Below are 24,196 nucleotides of genomic sequence, written 5' to 3' on the forward strand. Positions count from 1 at the left end.
ACAGATGAGAAGAGCAGAGCTGGATGGCAGATTTCCTGCTGCTGGAGAAGAGCAGTGCAACATATGCCACCAGTGCTCATACAGGTTAAGATATAACTTTTGACTCCTTCAGCAATAGAAAAACGGTCTAAAAATAATAACTCCTGAGAGGGGAACGAGAGAGGAGAGAGATATGTATTTGATATAACAGGCCTCAAATACAACACACAGCAGTTTCAGATGGGATTAGAAGTTTTGTCAAGAAGAGAGACAGAGAAAGAAAGTATATTCCCATTGGGAGCAATGAACAGATGGATTCTCATTTAATTTCTAGATTTGAGCCTGTGCAGAACATTCTGTATGATTTATAGGACAGTGTAAACGGATGCTAAAGGAAGTCACATCAAGTCCTCCTTAACTGTATGTTGGTGTGGAGGAGTAAAAAATGGGTTACAGGGGAACCTGTGGAAACACAGAATGGCAAAAACAGCTACTCAGCAAAAGAGTGGCTTTAGAAAAAGGTTGCAGGTTCTTGAAGGTTTGGAAAGGGAAGGTTTCTACCATCCAAAAACTGCCTGCCTCAGATGATAAAATAGACAATTCTGATGTATTCAGCTCCCCAAATAAGCTTTCCCAGCCATGAAAAAAAAATCCAGGGTGTACATAGCCAGACAAAGGATGCAATAGCAGTACTGCTAGGAATTAATAGCATTTTAAGAGAAATGGACATAATTGAGTCCAAAAAAATTAGCATGTAATTCATCCAGAAATGAGAGTGATTATAGTACAAGTGAAAACCTTAAAATATCTGACTACACATTGGAGGTACAAATCTAGTACCCAAGAAGCCTCTACTACAACTTATCCTCACACCGTTAATTTGCACATCTGTTAGAGGCACTACTTACACCAACCCACAGAAACACGACTTTAAGGAGTATACAAAGGTGAATGAGGCAATAACTACCTGGGAACAAACAGCCAGGTCACCTCTCTGACATGAGAAAAATCTACTGATCACCAGGTGCCTGAGGAAAATTATTTAATATATATACTACATTACAGCATTTCCTTTCTTTCCTGCAGACCATCTTTCATTTAGCAAATGGTATTTTCTGAGGCCCTAAGCAGTCTCCTTCAGCAGGTTTCATTATAAAAGGAATATTTTGCTACCATCTGTCAGTTACTGCATCAGAGAAGAACACAGCCAAGCATGTGCAAAGCTAATGTCTATTAGAAGTGAAATCACCTTGCAAGAACTAAATACAGTAGGTGGAAGGCTTAATCTAGGTTCAGTCACATTAGTCTTACTGTCCACCACAATTCACTCCAGTGCAGCTGAAGCCATGCATAGACATAAGCAAATGAGAGAGGTATTCCTGAGAGAGCTACACCACCAGAGGAAGATACAGAGGTCCTGAAGAGCAAGAGATGTGGTGGGGTTTCTATCCTTAGCAAAAATAGTTCTTTTTAGTCATCTGTGAACTACAGAACATCTGCTAGGCAGGATCTCTAAAAATGGAGAGAGAGTAGACTTGCCATTCTGCATAAACACTGCTCAAGGGCTGAGCAGGACAGCTGGCCTACCTGGAAGCCACGCCTGCAAAAGTGCACATCCACTTCACCCATTGCTCAAGACTCTGTTTGAAAGGCAGCATATAGAATTTAATGAATGTGACACTGAAGACACCTGGCATGTGATCAGGATGTAAATATCCCAAGAACTGAGACACTGGGTAATCCAGCTGTTTGATGATTACCTTTAAACCTATGGGGAATGATGACTGCAGATTGTCTTCAAAGACCTCATTTCCTTTGTTGCAGTATATGGAATTCTGTAGATTTTTGTAGCAGGGAGGTAAGAATAATATTAGCCTTCTGAAGGACATGTGAAAAAATCTGGAAGAGTTTGTAGGTCATGCTGAAGTTTGTACAAAGCAAGTAATCTGTGTTTAGAGCAGTGGCAGAGGGAAGGATTACTGTATGCTGGACACAGCAGACACTTGCTAAATGTATGGGATACACAACAATTTCTCATCAGCCGGAGGATTTCCGAGTAGGAGAAAAAGCTGTATGTCTGATACACAAGCAAAAATCTTGCAGGCTATTACCAGCAAGGCAGAGAGATGCTATAAGCTTGAAAACGAAATGCAATTTTATGGTTTTGATAGAAGAAAAACCCAAACACATGATACTGAATGTGCAGTCTTTAAGCTCTTGAAAGGCAAGTTTGTCTGCTCTGAGTCCACAGAACACAACCTAAGATTTCAGAACTGATTGTCCAGATTCTACTTACTGATGAGCATGCAGGTTTCAACTGCAAAGAGAAGTAGAAACTGGCCTATGACACAAAAAGCATGCAATTTTACTTTAATTTACTTGCAGTTATTCTAAAGTCTGGCACAATTGTGTTTACTTCGCTGGTCTTTTACTAAATGTATCCCAAGACCTACATCAGAAAATTTTATCTTGCTGTTTTAACCAGAATGGAACCTAATTCGATTTCCAATCAAGCGAATGAAAATCTTGCATTAGGTTTAATGCTCATCAAGTCAAGCCCTTAAACATATGGGCATATGAAAGTATGAGGTACAGCACAACTTCTGACAGCTTAATATTCTTGTCAGTCAAGAATGGGTGCTGTCTTGTATGTGCTCTGATCCATGGCGAATACAAAATTATTCAACTCACCTTGAGCTCAACTACAATGAAAAATCTTATTTAAATTTAACTTAAATCAGATTTCTTTGCAAATGCAAAAATGTAGGAGTGTAGAAATGTAGGAGTATAATCACAGGCAGTGATCGTGACTCAGATAATCACAGATAATCTCCAGGCAAGAACCAGACCTGTTCCCTTGTGCTCTCCTCACAAGCTCAGTGCTCCAGCCCCTGACTGTCATGGTGGCCTTTGATGAGCTTGCTCTGTTTGTTCATTATCTGACCTGCACAGAAGTCTCCAAAGAGGATGCAATATCTCAATGTGATTGGCAAAGTAGAGGGAAACAATTGGACATATAGATGCTGTAGGATGCCTTGTTCCAAAACCCTACAAAAGCCAGGAGGGACTGCAATCCCTTCAGGCAAAGAGCCATTTAAACAGAGAGGCAATCAGGTTGGTCAAGAATGATTTACTCCTGGTAAATCCATATTGGCAGCTCCTAACCTCCTCCCAGAAGAACAACTCCCAAGCTATCTTGCTCCATCCTTATCCCAGGGGATGTGGTAAAGGTGGGTTCCTCTGATCCGGACCTGCCAGTTTTCAGCAGGCCTGCTGCCTGTTCCACAGATAAGCTCCACACATTCAAACTTCACACAAGAAACATGTAAAAGCTTGCCTCGTTTTCCCATCCATCACCTAACCCCAGATGAATGTGCTGTCCCACAAGTCCCGGTTATCCCAATGACACAACAGTTCTGTGTCAGCACATGGTGCTCCATCTCCTCCTCTTTGTTTCCCAGGTATGTTTGTATATCTGAATCTGAAGTGGATCTCCATCTGTCCCATGTTACCCTCACCAAGGGCCCTCTTAATCTTGTCACCCTGATTCATTTTCTTACTAGCCCAACCTGTTTCCTCACTAATTTGCAAGCTGCCCCCCTAGCCATAGCTGGATTAAAGCCCACTTCTCTAGGCTGGCAACTTCTTGTTTTTCATTTTTTTATTCCCCACACAGGCTCTCAGGGGATCCTTATCCTACCGCTGTCTAACTAGTGATGCAGAAGTATGTATTTGCCATATGCTACCCTGCTGGTGAACATTGTAACAGTTTGTGCTTGTGATTCGTTTATCATTAGAAATGATAGAGACCAGGTGTCATCTATTCACTCAGATCAAGACTTCATAACTTATTTTGAGCTATGCAATAAACCAGTGTTGCATTTGTCAGCCACAGCAGACTGTAATTACCTTTAAAGTACACTAATGTGGAAATTTACTTTTAAAATATGTTAATAAAGAAAATTGTACCACGACAGTAAATTTAAGAGTACACTGGCAGTAATACTGTTGACAATTGGCTTGAAATGTTATCTGGTATTAAAATCATAGGAACAACAATGAAGAAAATCTAGAACAGCAAACTTAAGACCTTGCGAATGAGGCATTTGAACCACAGCACTGTGCATCTAAAATTAGTTTGTCTGATTTATCCTAGATGATAGAAATGTTTTCAGGAGTGAAGATTAATTGTATTATGGTGCTCTTGACATCCTATTTTTCCAACCCATTTGCCAGAGAGATGCTTTTAACTTTTTCATTACAAAGCTTTTACTATTATAACTTTCACCTGCTGAGTTTAGGCAAGTAGCAATAATGTGAAAATGTTTTTTTTTCACAGAAACTATGTCTTCATATTGTTCTCATTGTATTTGAGCATATCTATTTTATAGGGATGTACATATGCAAAATATGGATGACTAATATGAAACTTACTTCACGCCTATTTCTAAAAGCATGATCAGGTTGCTTCATTTTCTAAAGTTGGATTTATGTGTAGGTTCCTGATGACTTAACACAGATGTTTCATGCAGTGTGAAGGTGGTTGTTTTGCAAGGGAAAAGGTAATTGCCATTTTGCACACTTTGCAGTAGGGAACTGGAGCAAACCAGTGGTTGGCTGAACAAAAGCATTACCTGCCCACCAGCACCACTGACAGCATTGTAAGAGAGGATGCTTTGTGCTTACTTGAGACTGAGAACTTCTCAAAGCCCGTTCAAAAGTTCTTTAACACAGAGATCATTCCAACAATCACTACTAAATTAAAATTAATACAGAGAAAAACAAAGAAAAAAAAAGAAAAGCTAAAAAAGAAAATAAAAAGGCAATTCACTTTCCTTCCAGGATGTTGAATCATTTAGAGAACGTTTTTGTTGAAATAAAAGGAAATAACTGGGGGAAAACCAAAACAATGCACATGATTTATTAGAGTGAACAGACTTTCACCATGGTCTGGATTTGAAAGACAGTAATTCTAGATATCTTAAAACACAGGGTAACAGGGCAACACCCATATTCACAGAGATCTCAGTATGTAAATGATAGAGTGACAGAATCACAGAATGGCTTGGGTTGGAAGGGACCTTAAAGACCATCCAGTTTTACCCCCTCTGCTGTGGCAGGGCTGCAACTCACCAGAACAAGCTGCCCAGGGTCCCATGCAACCTGGCCTCCAGGGATGGGGTGTCCACAGCTCCTCTGGAAAACTTGTGCCAGTGCCTCACCACTCTCTGAGTAAAGAATTTCAACCTAATAGATAATCGAAATCTCTCTCTCCCTCTCTTCTCTCTCTCTCTTTTTTTTTTAAAGTTAAAACCATTCCCCCTCTTTCTATCACTATCAGACCACGAAAAATATTGGTCTCCCTCCTGCTTCAAGTATTGGAAGGCTGCAATGAGGTTTCACTGGAGCTTTCTCTTCTGCAGGCTGAATAAGTTCAACTCCCTTAGCCTGTCTTCATAGAAGAGGTGCTCCAGACCTCTGATCACCTTTGTGGCCTCCTCTTGACCCACTCCAACAGCTCCACATCCTCCTTGTACTGGGACCTGCATGCAGTATTCTAGATTGAGCTTCACAAGGGCAGAGATGAGGGAGACAAGATGGACCTTGGGGCACACGACTCATCACCAGCTTCCACCTTGTGGCTAAAGCAGAAGTGGGGCACATCATCATCATCCTTAGGGTGGTTGTGGGGGAGCCCATCTGTGATAACAAGCCAATCTATCTTCTGTGCAGTATGGGTTAAGCGCACAGCTGCATATGCGTAAGGCAGAACATTATTCATTTACTCACTAGAAATGATGGGATGATGCCTGTATAAATAGTAGGGAGAAATGCTTTGGGATGAAAGACTGTACATAATGATCAGATATTATTAAAATGTCAGGTTGCTCTGGGCATTGAAGAACTGTCTCCCTGTGGAGCTCGTGTAAAATATGAAGTCAAAAAACTTTTTTGATTTGCTGAGTGGGTGGCTGAATGGGTTTTGTCATTGTGTTTCAGAGTTCTCTCTTTTCCTCCCTCAGATGATGGGTGTTCACTCCAAAAGAAAGGGACTTGCTGCTCTGACACTTCCAGATAGGGACAGTAGTGTGATTTCTTGCTAAAGGGGTTATTTGTGAAAGCTCAGCTTCAAGCAGCTCAAACCATGCATTTGAGGGTAGATTTAGACTAGATACTAGGAAGAAATTCTTTACTGGGTAGGTGGTGAGACACTGGAACAGGTTGCCCAGAGAGGCTGTGGATGTCCCCTCCTTGGAAGCATTCAAGGCCAGGCTGGATGGGGCTTTGAGCAACCTGGTCTAGAGGGATGTGTCCCTGCCTATAGCCTCTAGGGGGTTGGAACTGGGTGATCTTAAACGTCCCTTCCAACCCAAACCATTCTATGGTTCGATGATTCTGTGGCAGAATACTCTTCGATCTACTGTAAAAGTTTGCTTCCCCATAGTGTTGGATCATTCCTCAAAGTGCAGAGACGGTTATTCAGCCAGCAGAGAGATCTGCATTGTGCTAATTAAACTTAATTGCCATTTTCTAACACACCAAATCAGGGCTGGGGCAGCAAAGGGGAAACTTGGGAAGCCTTGATCAGTGTGTGAGAACTTCTGAGGGCTGAGGATAACACAGTCCTGTTATTTTTGAGCCCTCATGGGACTGAATTAACAGGGTGGTCATTCCTCATTCCTGTGGTAAGTAGAAAAGCTGCTGATCTGCAAATGGTCCTAGCTGCTTGAATTTATCATAATCTACATGCCTTAAATTGAAGGAAATGAGAGGAAATGAGTGATGGAAGGGCTACAAATAAACGCCTGGAATAGAAAAAAGTGGGCAAGGACAAGAGACAGCCATTCCTCACCCTGTTGTCCTAGCTCCATCATGACAGAAGAATACGAATACAGGCAATAATTGAGGTCTCTAATGCCTGGGAACAGCTGGGGTCTCTCTCCGTTCAGGACATCAAGTCCTTACATCATCTAACAACGTAGCATACCCATAATGAGAAATCAAATCTCCCTCTCCTCAGGGGGTTATTCTCATCCCAGCGCAGCACAGTTACTCTTGATTGCTCTCTTCAGACAATTAACTGCATTCGTTAAATGAATTAGTTGACTGAGTGCAGTCCCCTTGCAAAGGGGAGCAGTTACAACAGAGAAGCTGGGGAGGGCAGAGCCACAACTTCAAGCAGAGGATGCAGCCCTCACACTCTTAGGCACGGAAAGGCTGCCAGGACCCTCTTCCCACTCTCCTTTAATGCACTCAGCTGTCATCGCTGCACATTTTGCAGTGCCCACTCATTCCTGTGCGCTGCAGAATTGCTGACCACAAGGACAGAGAGTCCCAGCAGAGCTGAGGCAGCTACTTGCTGACCCACCTCAGCTTGCTGGGACTGAGGCACACAGCATACAAACCCCAAGCAGTTGCTTGGGAAACTTGGATAGAAAACAAGTGCATGCAATTTCCTGCCACAAATCCTGCACTAAGGTTTCCTGGCCTATAATTTTAGGACCAAATTGCTTTTATATTAGTGTTATAGAGAACATTTTTAATCTCAAGTTTGTGTTGTTCTGTGAAGAGAGGGTTATCCAGGAGATAACTGTGGCACTCACTAAGAAGTGAAGCAAAAACATCAGCTACCACTTTCTTGGGATCCTCATCAATAAAGGTGACCAGCTCTTGTCCCATAGTCCTGAGCCACTGGGACAATTCAAGCATACCTTGCTTTCCTCTATCTGCCTCTCCTCTGCCTGTGTTCGAGGCCTCTTTTCATCACAGTGTGAAGCAGACACACAAACAGCATCAAGGTGCCCCATCCTATGGCAGATATGTACTAATATATATACTGTCATGGGATGCTTGCAGCATGTATCTTGGGTATTTCCATTAAAGGTCTGCATAGTGAGCACATGAACTCTGAGAAGTTCGATGTTATTAACAGACTTCCCCCAAAACTGAGTGGGGTTAGCTTTCTAGATGCTGGCCCAGCTGGCCACAAGTTTGAGCCTTATTTAAGAGCTATCTTGTGTCTTTGGTGAAGATCATCAGTGATTAACCCACTAAGTGTGAAAAGAGAAGACTAGGCTGTAGTTAAAAATAACATCACTTCCACTGTAGCATAAAGTGAGCAATTTAGTAAAATGGTTGAAACATTTCACCCTGGGTATACTCCTCCTCAGAGATAAGGATTGTCTGGTAATTGCTTGAAAAGCAGATACAGGGAGAAAAAATTAAAGGAAGAATCAACATCAAATGTAAGATGCTTGGTTGAACTTGAGAAATGCTCTAGTAATAGCTTCAAGCATTCAAATCGAAAAATGCATCCCCACTTAATATTATTGATTCCATGTCTGGAGACAAACCCACAAAATATTGCATCCAACTTTCTGGAGATACTAACCAGAAGGTCACAGATGAATAAGGTCAAAGTCATTACTTTGTTCAAGCAATGAAACTCAAAATGGAAAAAAAACCCCAAAATGTTAAAAAACTTGTGGTGGGATCACCTTTGCTCTCATATAAAACAACATATATATTGTTTTATAACCTGTATAAAACAACACATATATCATATTATAACCTGCTGATAATGAAGTTACCCTAGAAGTCTTCTGGTGAAATCCTGGCTTATTAAATTTGAAAGGTATTTAAATATTGACTACAAGGGAGTCAGGATTTTAACATGCAATTTAAATCCAAGCATTCAAAATGCTTCTTATGACCATGCCCCATCTCTTGCTTTGGTTTGAACGTGAAGGGCTGGTACTCCTGACTGCCATTTTGTTGTACTTTTACAAAGGGTGGGAGCTATTCACAGCAGTTATTCTCCATCTAAGAAAATACATGTATCTGTCAAGGGAGGAAGATAAATTCTGGAAAAAGATCACCCAGATCTAAAGTAAGTTTCACGTTCAAAATCTCTTGTTCTCTACTAAGAATAGAAGGATACCACGGAGGTCAACTTTCCTGCCCCCAGAATAGGGATATATTCACCAGGGCTATGTAACTGTATTTGCATGTTATGCTGAACTCAGCAGTGAATAAAAAGGAGGACTTCAGTTTAAGTACAGCACTGCCCTTAACAGAAGATGCTCTGTAGGAAGACAATGAAGTCACAGAAACAGTGGAAGAATAAAATGACATTTACAGAGTGAAACACAAAACATGAGATTAGTATTTTCAGGTTGAAAAATGCTCTCTACTCAAGCAGAAATCCTGTGCAGGACTTTTTTTTCACACTGGGACTAATCAGGTCCCAAGAGCACAGGCATATATCCTGGAAGAGGGTTTCATCTGAAATTATAATTGTATGCTGCCCATTATTTTCAGTTAAGACAGAGATGTGAATTAAACAGCATTATATGCAGCAACGAGGAGGAAATTAAAAGTACAGATTAGAAGCAAGAAGCAATCTTTTCCTGACTGCAGGGCTGGAGGAAGTGAACGCTCTGTGACTGCCCCTCTGACGGTGCTGGGTGCTGAGGACTTTGTCAGCAGTAGGTTCTTATGCTCCAAGAACCAACTGGCCTTTCCTACAGACCATAGGCTGTAGTTGGGAGGGGACAACAGCCAGAACAAATACTACCACATACAACTGGTAAGTCACATGTGGAACATCCTTGTCACTGTTTTCAGACCCTATTGAGATGGCTGTGCTTTCTAGAAATAACTACCATACCTGCAAAGCATTTCTGCTTTCTGTCCCCCCAGCTTTGTGAACTGTCATGGCAAGGAGGGTAACGTTGCCATTGCTCCAGCCTCTGAATTAGCTGTGCTTAATTCTCCTGACTAAAGCGAAGGAAAAAAAAGTAAAGTTTTGCATGTTTTACATGTGGGGCACATTTCAGGAGGAATATTGTTACGTCTCCCAAAGTATCCAGCTCCTCACTTTTCTTTCAGCATGATCTGACATAACTGAAATATAAAAAAAATGCCAGCTTTGCTTGAAGTATACATTTTTCATCTGTATCTGTTTTTCCTAGGAAAGATATTTTCAGATTTTACCCTAAAAAACAATATATTTTTAATGTTAAATATAATGCAGACCAATGCCATCAGCAGAAAGCCCCAGGAGTGAAGGCATTAATCTTTTAACATTATAATAGAAAATTTTTGATGTGTATGCAACGTCTTGAGTTTCTTATTGTCCTTTTTAGGAGCTTGACTTTCTGCAGAGAAATCTAAATATGCCACAGTGTGAAGATTAGATTGTGTTCTGTGTATCGACATACACCGTCATTTTTCCTTACCAACACCTACCACCATTGCTCTTCGTGTAAAGGTATTTCATTTGCTGAATTCAACCTGTCAACTGTAACAAATATATCCTAATCCCATTATATGCATCACAGTTCACTAACAGCCACGCAGAAAACCACCAAGCCTTTTTCTCTTTGATCATCTCAGATTGACACACTGGCCAAAGGCAAGAGCCAGGATGTCTGCTGAGAACAGATGTGGAGAGACAACCTGCAAGGCACAAAACCTGCACTCCACACATTTAATATAAAGGACACTTGTTTCATAGCTGCCTCAACTTCCATTTTACAAAGTTCATTTACAGTGTCACAAATGCTTTAACATCCTTTATGTTCCTTTAGCTCTCCATTTCTATCTGTGCTGCTGTGCCATCTTGGATCTCTCAGTGCATCATTGCTGAGTACATGGCTGCAATTGTGACCTAGTAATTGTACCCATCTAGTTTCCCTCTTCAGCATTAATTTAGGTATTGACTTCTTTTCTGAGGAGCCTAGTATTGCTGTGTGGTCATCATGGGAAGAGATCACAGAAAAGAGGAGCAGAAAACAGAGCAAAACTCAGACACAACTCCTACAATTAAAAACTAGATCAGAATATTAAATTTTGAACAATAAACCATTAACCAAAGATTCTGCAGTATTTTGATTTAAATTCTGGGAATGATCTACTGAAACCTTCTCTTTTGAACATTTTAATTGTATTTAAACCTATATATTATATAAAAATATATCTTCCATGCTTTTCTGTACTGAGGGACATGATTCAGTGGGGAAATATTGGTAGTAGGTGGATGATTGCACTGGATGATCCTGGGGGTCTTTTGCAACCTTGGTGATTCTATGATTCTGCTTTATGGGAATCAGAATGATAAAAGTTGAAGTATCTTGGAAATTTTCCCTTAAAACATTTCAATCTGGTGAAACACTGCTTCATACACATTTTTGAAGAGGGGTTCAAGTTCCTCAGAAAAGTTTCTAAATTCCCTTAGGAAATTTAAAAGCAGCTGTTTGTACAGATAAAAGTTTTTAGGAAGCAAATGTGAGCGTTTCAAGATCATCAGTGGATTAATGTCTTTATTTGGGTTTGCAAACAGAATCTTTCCAAGGGACAACGGAGATGCTGTGCAGACAGACTGCGACTGCAGATTTGTTGGAGCTATCAGACAATATTGAATGTCTCCTGTCCAAATGTTGAGAGCTGTGAGGCTCTATTGGCTTCACTGCGGAAACAGGCCGCAAGGAATGAGATTCGGGGATGGATTAGAAAAGAAGCACAACATTCCCTTATCACAAAGCAGCTCAAAAAATTGAGAGTTCCATTCAGATTGAAAATAAAACTGCTTTCCTGGCTGTGCCATTGGAGAAAATATTGACTAAAATAGATGCTAAAATATATTAAGTGTTCAGACTTGTGACTGAAGATATCATGTATAATCAGTTTTAATTTTTTTGTTTATGACAAAACACAGAGCTGCATGATTTGGATTACGAACATAGCAGGAAAAGTTTTCCTTTATTTCCTCTCCTCTTATACAAATTGCTGTTTTGACAACAATCATTAAGGGAACAATAGGAGCGTGTTTGTTTTTTTTGGCAGTCGGTTTTAAAAACCACGACCTTAGCAAGTCCTTTAATAATTTTGGACGAAATAATGACTCAATGAATGACTACAGCCCTTTTTGTGCAAATTAGCTGTTTTCAAATTATACATGTACATGAATGGCCTCCCTCAGAACTGAAATACGGCCAAACTTGCTCAGCTGCGAGGTGGCAGCCACAGAGACAAACAGAATAACTCTGTTGGTTGAGTAATCCTGAACAGGACAGTAAGGTGAAGCCCTTCTCCTGCAGTCGTTTCCATGGTATCTTTAACACCTACATATAACAACTAGGACATTGGTTGTTAAAGTCTCATTCAAATAAATCCTACAAAGTCAATTGCATGGAACTCAATTTATCTACCTCGAAATGAAGCTTGCTGGGATTTGAACCTGTGGCTTCAGGAAAAAACAGCCACTTCAAACATGATGTGCAAGTCACTCAGCCATTCTATCAGGCTTAAGACATAAACAGAAAAATTTGAGACCATAAGCATGCATATACATCTCTAAATCTATACATATATAGCTGTACCTACATTTGCCTGAGATTCATCATGCCCATTGATTTCTGCTAATTCCTTGGCGCTTTTTAACTGCAAAGAGTAAACAAAACAAAAACAAAAACACAAAACAGAACAAAACAAGCACATTACTTGAGTATTTCACACAGTTATCTTTGATTTATTTGAAGGAGCATTTTATAAAGCTTCCAATGAGAAAAACAGATGGAGCATATAATTCTAATGAGATTTTGCTCAAACCATTTTGAAACCCACATACTTAAGGCTTGATAGGTTGACCAAAAAAAAAAAAAAAAAAAAAAAAAAGAAGAAAGGAGAATAATAAGACTGGGTCATTATTTTTTAAATAATAAGATTAGAAAGTAGTTTCAAGGCATAAAAAGTGTGCAGAATTGGCTCTCAGGAATAACAAATGATTTCATTTCCCATTCTTGTCGCTATTAGTTTAAACTTTACAACATTTGCAAGTTGCCACTAGCTAAATAGTGTTTTGCTAATGATTACTTTTGAATGATACATTTTGAGCTGTTTAAGATGCCAAAAAATGCTACTGACTGTATTTTTCCTTCACGAGGATGCATATAAATAACTGACATGGCTCCTGGGTATGATGGAAAAGGAAGTGAAGTGAAGTACGTCTCTTTTATTTAACCATTGGCAAGAAGAATCGAGGAGATGCTGCCAATTTCAAATTTATGACCTGGTCCACAACATTTTTTTCCTCCTGAACTGGCTTTCTTGGGGAAATCCGGGATTACATCGGTGACTGGAAAAGTCATTCCTGAGAGATTTAAGGAGCGTCCTAGCTCATGTCCTGAGCCACAGTGAATATATGATCATTCATCCTGTGATTGAGGAGACACTACAGCTCTCCTGAGCCTGTGAACCATGGAGGTTTGTACTCTTAGAGGAAGCTGTCAACGCCATTTGAAAAGTGATGTATTTTTTCCAGCCTAATTCAAAGTAGATGCTTGGGGAAGGGGGAAAATGGGAATCAATCAACAGATCCTTCCTCTGTATTTCTTGGTGTCCATCCGTTTTTTTTCCAAAGAATTTGGAATGAATTTAACTGTTGGTGATACAGTTGTGACATTGAATGGCACTGGACTTAAAATCCAGGTGAATATGCTCATTATTATGTTTTGATTAGGTGTCTGACACAGCAGCCTTGGGCAACTACCATCATGGTAAGATTGGCAATGTTACTTCTATCATATTTTTGCTATCTGGTAGCAACAGCTAAAGCTAGCCGTGGATCAGTCCCTTCTCACAGTTGCTAATCTGACAATTAAGGTAAATGGCCATGATCTATTGTATATCTCATGATGCAAGGTGGTGTGAGCCACTAAACCAGTCCTGAAAGAGAGGGAAGGGGGCAGCAATTCATAAGAAAGTGGTACAAAGGACACTTGGGGACTACAGAATCATCAGATCCTGGTTTAACTGAGTGACGCTCATCTTTCAATAGTCCTGAAAAAACCTTCAATTCATACAAAAAGCAGTGTGGTCCGTTCCCAATGAATGCTACATCCACTGCAAAATTCTTCCATCGTCCTGTGAAACCACCTCACTGTGAGGATGCTGGTAAGATTGAGACAAGAAGGCTTCTTCCAGTCAAAACCCAAAGTCAGGTATTTCTGCATCGTGCTGTGAGCTACTTCCCGATTCTGTCAATTCTTTGTTATACAAATGCACTGCACATGAGCAGCTCTGAGGAGTTCAGCTGAATTACTCATCTGAATATGAGGTCAGGGAAGTGTGCTTGGGTGCATAAACCTGTTCTGCACGCTAATGACATGACCTAAGTGCTCTGAGAGTGCTGTTCACTACTTCCCTTTCTCCTTTCCTTTTTAAGGTTGTTAAAACACCATCACCCATTGGTGATTGCCAGCTTCTTGGGCAATGCCCTGCATGTATTCTCCTGGCAGCATACAATTCCCCATTTCCCCACACATTTTTGATAGGAAAATGGGCTCAGCCTCCAGCCTATGTTGCTCTGTGAGGCTTTCAGCTCACCAGTTTTCCACCATCACCATCTCAGCACTGGTGGAGGCAGTGTTAATCCAATGAATGCAGCAGGATGCTTGAGCCTTTTTCTCTTTAATGTCCTGCATAGCCTTGAAAAGGATATCAGAGCTTAGGCAAGAAAGTGCTAACATCCACATCAACACTATAGCCACTGCAGTAGGAGGTGGAGGTGAACCAGGGCAGCTAATAGTAGAAAACTAGAGTAGAAAATGTGCTGCTCCCACAGGCTAGAGGGATGAAGTCCCTTTTTTCCAATATTGTTTTTTTGTTTTTTGTTTTTTAATTCAAATTTAAATTACACTCTTCTCTCACATCCAAAACAGTGGAATGTTGGAATAGAAATCTTGGAAAAACATACAATATTGGAAAAATGGGATTTGTCATACCCTTGAGGCAGGCTCCATTGCAGATTGGTGGTGAGAGTGATGTTGCCAGCAGAAAGCATGCTGAGGCTATACAATGAACTAGTGCCAGTAACAACCAAGGGATGACCTGGAAGGAAAGGAGGAGGGTAAAGGAGCTGGAAGTCTATGACATATCTCATGCCATGGTGGGACAGGTCAGGCACAAACTAGTGGGCACAAAGTCCTCTGACAATCAGAGCTGGTTGCTGTGGGCCAGATCTGACCAGAAGGCTTTTGCTACAGTCATGCAGCCTGGTGCACAAGCAAATAGGACGTCTGTCAGCAGGATGTCTGAGATGAAAACACAGATTTTAGCAAACACATTACAAGAAAAGATTAATGCAATCGAGGCAGGAGCACAGCACTGTGTATTTTTTAAAGAAATGTTCATGTTAACTTGATCCTGCCATATGATTTTTAACGCTCATTGTTGGAAGAACACACAGATGAGCTGTCGTACTTGTAAAGGAAAGCTGTGAGCCTTGGCGAGTGGGGGTCATTACTGTTAGGGCTTTTGCTATTCTGGAAAATTTTGGAAATGATTCAGGGTTGTTGGAGAAGCACACTGGCTGTGCAGCTCTCTTTAGGAATTCTGGTTACTTACAGCCTTAGCCCTAGGCGTGTTTCAGCTAATGCTCAAGAGAAATGTAGATCCATTGTGCCTTTTTTCCAGCTACTGTTTTGTCTGTCTGCCTAGCATGAGCGCACATTTGATTCGCAATTAGTAGGAGTCTGCAGAGATTTAAAAGCCTGCCCTGGTGGTCCCTACGGTCCCTACTGGAGCTTCAGATTATAAGATATTCTTGGATGTTTCAGCAGAATTTAATTGCTACCAAGATAAAATAACGCCATTCAATTTCATTTTTTTTTTGTGTGTGTGTGTTTTATAATGCACCTCGAATGCCACGTAGGAATGTAAATGAGATGCAATTAGCTCAAGAGATCCAGTAGATTCTGTGTTTGTAAAGATGCTGTTGTTACCTAATCCATTCTTCCCCAGGACTTCTTCTAGAGCACAGTCCTGTATCAGTTCTCATTTAGGAGGTTATCTTTCTAACAATAAGTGCTTAGAACATGTATCTGAAAATAAAAGCTTTAGTATTTTTCCAGAATGTAAATTATTAATTTATAGAATATACTGCTCGTAAGATCTACTCAAAGAAAATTGTTAGGTTCTGACATAGTGGAACAATGTCAGAGCTTTCATAATGAGCATTAAAAAAATCTGAAATACACATAATTTACTTGTCCTGATATGTAGATTAAATGTTTAAATCTGTTTGACATATGCACACATACATGGTGAAAACTCTTTTAAGAGAACCTGCTGAATCTCTGCCATCAAGACAGTTCAGAACCCACTGTGTTTAAACTGCACATAATGACCAAGTCACAAAATATTTTAGCTCGTGTAGAAAGGACAAAAATACATCTCACAGCAGAGACCGTTCCTATGCAGCACAGGTGGGGATCTGTGATTTCAGTTTGTCCATGCTGTGTGGTTTATATACAACACATTCATTTTGTGCAAAACATGCTTGTATACAGTGCACTGCTTCATCTCCAGTTTTACAAATCCAGCTCCAGATTTTCCTTCTGCTGTGGAACTGCCCATCTTACCTTGCTCATACAATAATAATAAGTATTAAACAGACTTCTCAGTGGCACAGAACACCACAGTATGAAAGAAAGCTAAGAAAAAGAACCAGATTTACAGCTGTTTTCTTTTCAAGTGCATCAGTGAACTACTGTTTTTAATGCCATTGGGATAAGTTCGTGATATCTGCATGAATGACACAGGAGATGACAAGCTCTCTGTCTTTAATACTAGTGTTGAAAGAGCTTTTCAGGCATATTTAACTCTCCATTTTTTATTGGAGTGAAAATACACTTCACTGACATCTATTTTGAACGAAGTAAGTGGAAATGTTATTCAAGATGTAAATTCACTACTGGATGGTGTAAAGTAAGGGTCCATTTTCAGTCTGTTCCCTTAAATTCTGTGTCAGCTCTGGCTGCTTTCACAAATGCTAATCAGAGCAGACACATGGACGTGACATAAGGTCATGCCTTGCTTACAGCACAGTCAGTGGTCAGGCTCCCATGGATTTTGGAGGCAAAGCCACGACTCCTCCATCCCCTTAGCATGCCTAAAACAGTATTTTTCTCCCACCAGAAGCACTCACCTGTTCCTGCAGGACTTTAAGCATTGCTTGTGTATGTGTTTGCTCTTCCTTGGCTTGCTCCAGCTCTGATTTTTTGTTATTTAATTCTTCCTGGATGCTCAGCAATTGCTGTACAAACAAAAGAAGGTTCTGGTTAGCACTATCTGGATCCAAAGCAGTATTAAACCTTCAGTTTGATAAATCCTCATTTCAAACAACGCTTTGCAGCTTGCTCCTACATTTATTATTGTTGCGTAATCTGTGTCTAAATGGACCAGAGGTAAATTATTTTCATCTGCATCCCCTTCTGCAGCAGTGCTTCACAAGTAGTGCATCTGTTAATTCGTGTAAAGATATTTGTTACATTAAAGTAGAAACTCCTGGTACAGTATATCACCCACGGAGGGACTGTCACATTCATCTGAAGCAAAATCTTATTTGTAGAAGTATATGCGGTGGTTTTAATAATACTAGGGTAAACACTATGGTACATAAATAATTTAAAAGCATAGCCTTTTAATATAATTAGTCATTGGCTCAAAGCCATTTTCGTTCTATGCAAAGCAATATTCTGGAAAGCTTTCACGTTGAGTTGCCAAGAAGACAAAAGCTTTCCTTTTTTTTTTTTTTTTTTTTTTTCTCATGCTGTGATATTTTATTAGACCAGAAAGACTGACGCCCTCCAATCAATATGTCACTAGGAAGACAGCTGATGTGAATGTCAAAACAAAAAGCTATGTCCAAAACCAATTTTTAGGAAGACAATTCTGGGATGTAGAGACATCTTTGAAAGTCCACATCTCCTGGTCCTGGCTAGCCCCAAGTTCTACACAGATTTACTGGAACTGCTAAGAGCAGGTCACTAGATTTAATTCATCCCGAAACAATAATACATATTTGTGTTAATGTGATGAATGTTACACATTGCTAAAGAGCTAGAGAAGACAGCCAAGAGATTAGAAATGAGTTTATGCTGATCTCTGCTAGTAATCAAGGAAGGAAATTCTGATTTGCTCAGACAACATATTGTTTTGCTTATACTCCTTTTTAAGGACTACTTGAGTGAGCAATTACATTAATAACTAGACTTACTTATTTAACCACGTATCTAAGCACCTAATGCTCAGATTATGCATGTGCTTAGGACTGGTAAGTGACTCAAACAGATGTTGCAGGTGTTCAGCATCTTGCTAAATTACAGACAATAAATGCAGAAATAGCCCTTGGCCTTGTTCCACAGCACTGAAAGTCCCATGCATGAAAGGACTCGGTGCCAACATTGTTTTCAGAGCTGCTTGAAAACACTCAACATTTTAGAATCCGACAGAGTTATTAGTAGTGCATTTCTGGTTTAAGTAAACACCAATTTGATGGATTCATTCAGCCACTAACATAAAATCCATGTCCGACTTTATCTTGCACTCTCTACAATCCAGCTAGGTGTGCTCCTGACCAGGATCTGATCACAACTCAGATTTGTGTTCATCTTGCCTGCTGGGTACCATTCCCTACAATTTCAGAAGATACAGTGAATTTGTACTGTCAGGTATCATACACTGTTAAGCAGGCAACTCCATAGCACAGTTGTAGATTTCTGAATGTTTATAACCTTTTAGCCACAAAGGGACAATTTGGTCACCTTGTGTAATTTCATGTTTTAAGACAGATCATTAATCTTCTCCCAAGATAGTTCTAGTTGATTTCTACACTTTAGAAAGAAGAGATTTTCCAATGGCCAAGATGGTGTCAGGCTCACCTTGGCAGCTCCCCACTGTCTCTTCTTCATGCCCACCCTCTGGATTTCTCCAGAAGCTGCAGGGAAGTGCTGGCACTCTCTACCTCATCTTCCCCTAGATAATCCAGGTTGACAAGAAAATGCATCTGAGGTTTTTGTCAACAACAAACAGAACCTGTGTCCACAGTGTGTCTTGACAGCCAGAAGGGCAAGGTGTAACTTGGGCAGCATTAAGCAGAGTAGAGCTAGCCAAGTGCTTTTCCTTCTTTGCTCTGCACTGCTACAGCCCTCACCTCGAGTACTTTTTTTTTCTTCACTGGCAAGGGCTGCTCAGAGAAGCTGTAGGTGCTCCATCCCTGGAGGTGTTCAAGGTCAGTTTGGAGGAGCCCTGGGCAGCTTGAGCTGGTAGGTGGCAGCGCTACCATGGCAGTGGGTTGGGACTAGATGGTCTTTAAGGTCCCTCCAAACCCAAGCCATTGATTCTATTATTCCAATCTTTTGAAGAGAAGAAGAGTTTACAAGACATCAGAAAGACAGCAGAAGCTGTTTCAAGGGTCACTGGCAGAGACATCTAAGTTTTGGCAAGAGGATAGGTCACCTAAATGGAGCTGATGAAATGTCCTCTCCTTCCCAACTGCTATCTGTTAGACCTTATACAGCTGGACAGGGCAAAGACTGTCACAGAGAAAGGAGTCTTTGCCTTCATCTCAGATATCTCCATCTCTGATATCTCCATCTCCACTCTTAGCAGTTATGTCTCACCAATGTGGCCAGTCTCTGACAGTTCAAAGGGAGAAGTGAAAATGAATGAGATGATCCAAGGGGTGGATGAGAACAGGCTGAAAGAGCTGGGACTGTTCAGCCTGGAGATGAGAAAGCTCTGAAGTGACCTGATAGCAGCCTTTCAGTCTCTAAAGGAGGAAGGGGACAGACTCTTTAGCAGGGTCTGTGGTGATAGAACAAAGGGAAATGGCTTCAAGCTTAAAGAGGGTAGATTTATGTTGGATATAAGGAAGAAGTCTTTTTTCCTAAAAAGGCACTGGAACAGGCTGCCCAGAGATGGGGTTCATGCCCCATCCCTGGAGACTTTCAAGGCGAGGCTGTGTGGGTAACTTGATCTAGCTGTGCATGTCCCTGTTCACTGCAGGGGAGTTGGACTAGATGACCCTTAAAGGTCCCTTCCAATTCTAAGGATTCTATGATTCTATGATCCTCACATGATCCAGAAATGCATTTAGCTGGTGATGTACCCGGGAAGGGAATTCCTTTTTTGTCTCTCCAAGCAACTAGCTGAAACCCTGAAATGTAAAATTTGATTAACAGCATTTCCCAGTGCAGTGCTACAAGCATGAGGGAGTCCAGGGAGAACCACACAAGGGATCCTGGTTGCTCCACAGCCTCTAGAGGAAGTGAATAGGCTTGCCAATCCAAGAAGAATACCGCTACCTGCCAGACCAAACCTTTATCTCAATTTAGATATTTCACTCCAGCTTCTGGGAGAAACCATAGAGCTGTCCTTCTGAACAATATAAACTGCTACCTAGATAATTTTAAGACCATCTTTGCTACTGGAAAGCCCATTCCATTGTAGGCTGAACTTGTTCTACTTTCATCAGAAACACTAAAATCACATTCCTCATCCTAACTGCTGTAGTTCTTCCACAGCCAAGTCTTATATATCACAGACCAGCTCACAAACTACTGCTGTTTTATTTTCACATCTTCCACTGCTATCTCCCACTGTGCTTTAGTCTAATTATATCCTTCTTCCTTTGATCCTGACTTTCTATTTTGTGTTTGAGGCAATTTCCAAAGAGCTGGCCTAGCATGGGAGGAACTGGAGTGGTAGACACACTCAGAGAGCACAAGGACAGATACTCCCCACTTAGCATCACTGCACTTGGTTTCAGGCCAGCTAGGAACAGGAATCCCAGCACACATCCCATGTTCTTGGTTTGTACAGGTTTTCATGGGTTTGCAGCTCATATTGCAAGCAAATAAAACTTTCCAGGAGTCTTAATAGTTAAACTGCCACTGACGGTAGGCTTACTGTGTGTTCCTTGGCTCATAGACAGTAAACGATTCCCATTTCATGGAGGTGGAAAACAGAACATCTGTAACTAGTGTACCACATTCCCAGTCACTTGTAAGGTTTTTCATTCACAGAACTGGAATCTTCCCATCTAGCCCCTAGAGACACCAGAACTGTTTAAACCTTGTAACCATTCCCTGGGGACTTAACCTTTTTATTTATTTTTTTTTCTCTTCCTTGCATTTATCTCTAAAAGCTGCAGAATCTGCTCATTTTACATGGGTCAGTTTCAGAGCTTCTTTTTCCCCCGAGTGGTTGATGCCACCAAGTAAAAGGAATTATAACTGCCACACAACATATTTTTGCCTCCTAGTCTTAATTTAGGAAATGATGAAATAGCTTTGACTGAAAAAATATCAGACCAAGACAGATGATCAGCTTGAAAAATTTCAGCACAAACACGTGATGTTTGGCAAAATTAGAAACAAAGGGAAAGAGGATGTTACACTGGCAGGAATGAGGCAAGTTTCGTAACAGTGACTGCTGTCATGTCTGCATATAAACAGACAGCCACTCCATAACGATTGCAATGAATGATGCCAAGATGAAGGTATTTAATTATTCAGAATTATTTTTTTTTTCACATAAATGTGCTTATTAAAAATTGATCCTATAGAAATATGTTTTTGCCCTTCAGATTGCTTGCAAGCGCATACTCCAATCAATTAAAATAAAAATATGTTCTCCTTGATTTTGCTTTTCATGCTGTCTGATCTTGTTCCATCTATTTCACTGCCTCTTCCAGCTCTTCCACCAGAGCTTCCTCCAGTGCCCACCCACCCACACATTTGCTATCCCACTTTCCACCTGTTGTGTCCTGCTGGCTTGCTTCAGAGCTTCTGCCAACACAGTTATCAAAATAACCCTTTCTTCAATCCTGTTTCACCTCTCTGGCCATTTCCCTGAGCCCTGATGTCAACAACTTGGTGGCACAGCCATGTCGTTCAGTCAGCACATTTCCTCAGGTGAAGAACTGACTTCTTGCCAAGCAGCCAGGAAATATCTGGCTTATCCATCTGTTATCTTCCAAAGCAGTAGTCCTCGACACAGAGTGACAATTTGAGTTTCTGAGAGTCCTCTGTTCCACCCAATATGGAGGTGTTCAAGGCCAGGTTGGATGAGGCCCTGGGCAACCTAATACACTGTGTGGCAATCCTGCCCACAACCGGGGTTGGTCTTTAAGGTCATTTCCAACCCAAGCCATGCTATGACTCTATGATTATGCAAGGGTCTCTTCCTTGAGCCAAAGTCCTAGTGTCAGGAGGCAGAAAAGCACCAGAAGTCCAGAAGTATTATCCTTGATGTAGAACATGCCCCCTTCTCTTCCTGGGAAGGGGAGGGGGTACCTGCAGCCATCTGTCAAAGGCAAAGGAGAGGCTACCAGCAGAAAGAGCAGATAACTTGCACAGAACCTGACACGAGGAAAATTTGATATAGGAAGTGTTGATATGAGATTTTTGAGGAAGGCTGGGGAATGTCCAGCATCATGCTGTAGAAAGATCTTTCCTGGGTAAAATAGTACGAAGAAGGGGAGAACTCTGCTCCTGATAGCAGCAGGGAAAGATGGCCAGGGCTAACTGATGAATGGAAGAAGTCTGGAAAACGTTATGCACCGCTGATGAAGTTTCAGAGAACCAGTTCTGAGTATTCCAGAGAGAAGCATCCCACAGAGCTTGGAACTTCACCAGCACTGGTCTGGAAGCACAGCTTTCGTGCAAACAGAGCTATCTGTCATTGTGGCTGCTGGGCTGTCCCAAAGAGACGAAGCCCTGAAGTAGGTCCAGATCAGACAGGTACATATCACCTGTGTCCCATCAATGGCATTGCCAGAGAGGAGACAGGAAAGGAGAGAGAATTAATTTCATGGTTGTCTCTCCAGATGCCAAGAAATGCATTTTAGGGAAGAAAAAAAATGCAAGGCAGCATGCCTGTTTCCCATGGCAGTTCTGAAGCTGCTTCTGAAAATACAGCTCTTCGGTGTTAAGCTTGCTTCATTCATGAGAACCAAATTCCTCCTTGTACACATGTGAGTAGCTGATTTATTTATATGAGAGGGAAGTGTGTGTGTGTGTGCATTATTTTTTTTAATAAATCTTTTTCCACACGTTCCCACCTCCAATGCTGAATCTCTACCAGCAGCAGTTCAGTGCTGTCCATGTGGTGTAGATCTTGAAAGCTCAGACAGAAAATTACCATCTTAAACCAATCTTCACAGCTTCTGAAACATTAAATATAGATGGCATTATTGAAGCCAGCTGAATTACTCAGACTGTGTACAATGTGGTGACAGCGTGGCCAAGAATGCTAACAACTGAACAACACACAGTGCCTTGAAATATATGAGAAGTCCTAAAGGGAAAGTAATAGCTTGCTGTTGTATCATGAAACATGCCTTCTTTTTCCTCTTCACCTCCCAGCCCACATTTCTTCCTTTCTCCCCAGAAGCAGTGTTACTTATGTACATTTAAATATAAATTATGGACATACCTAGTAAGGTAGGCAGACACACAACCTAGCAAGACAAAGGCTCTCAGAAGAAAAGCATGGTTGCCTGAACGAAACCATCAACGCTAAGAAAAGGGAGGCAGATCAGAAGAGACCACAAGGCCTGAGGCAGTACTTAGGATACTAGAAGGCTGACAGAATAATGAAAAAGGAAAACTAGTGTTTGCCACAAGTTTAGCAGTTACACCGCTGAATGCTCCTATTTTTGCTATTTTTTTTTGTTCTCCACAGTTGCCTGAAAATAAATATGAGCAGGGAGCAAAGGAGGTGAAGAAGTTCAGACAAAAGGGTTTCTCTGAGGTAGGAGCATTGTCTTTGGTAACAAGGAACAGGCAGTTTCAGCAAACCCACCCCATTTGGCCACAAGTGGACTCATCCTCCAGTTTCTGGAGTAGCTGCAGAGTGACCAGAAAAGATCTGTGGCAAACGCATTTGAAGTGAGAATATCAGCCAAAAAAAAGATGATGTTACATACTTTAACTGTGCTAACTCAGTTGAATAGATAGCTTCAACATCTAGTGAACACAGGCAACTCAACGCTATATGTTATCCAGATGATATTAGGGGGCAAAATATTATTTTCCACTTACAAGCAATGAAGGATTTATTTGCATTCCTGTATGTGAAAAATGGGGAGCTTTGGTTCACTAGGTGCCTAAAATGAAAGCAAAAGTCACGTGCCTCAGAAAGGCAGGCTGAATTCTACCCAAGGTTACCTTTTTCAGTTCTGAAGACACTAAGGCTTGTACACTAAAAAGTAACCAAAACAAAGCAAGTTGTAACCTGAACAAAAGTGCATCCATTTTCCCTATGGTACACCAGTACTGGAGACCTAAAAAGTATGAAATCATAGGCACTGAAAGGTCTGCAGAGATAACTTAAAGTACCCACTTACACTGCCCATTTCTGAGGTTTT

General features: G+C 41.0%; 1 protein-coding gene across 11 annotated transcripts in view; it reads right to left on the reverse strand.

Moving 5' to 3' along the window:
* The window catches only part of ENOX1 (ecto-NOX disulfide-thiol exchanger 1), a 363,111-nt gene that overhangs the window by 9,130 nt on the left and 329,785 nt on the right, over nt 1-24,196 (reverse strand). For 10 of the 11 annotated variants that reach the window (XM_090131472.1, XM_031615822.2, XM_090131437.1 and 7 more), the window contains 2 exons: nt 16,970-17,077; nt 12,367-12,423 (listed from right to left, as the gene is read on the reverse strand). In XM_090131472.1, coding sequence (XP_089987598.1) covers nt 12,367-12,423; nt 16,970-17,077 — 165 coding nt within the window. The remainder of the gene's footprint in view (nt 1-12,366; nt 12,424-16,969; nt 17,078-24,196) is intronic. The other variant, XM_031615825.2, reaches the window with a different exon arrangement.

This window comes from Phasianus colchicus, chromosome 1, assembly GCF_987193195.1.
Source record: "Phasianus colchicus chromosome 1, bPhaCol1.hap1.1, whole genome shotgun sequence".
NCBI lineage: Eukaryota > Metazoa > Chordata > Aves > Galliformes > Phasianidae > Phasianus > Phasianus colchicus.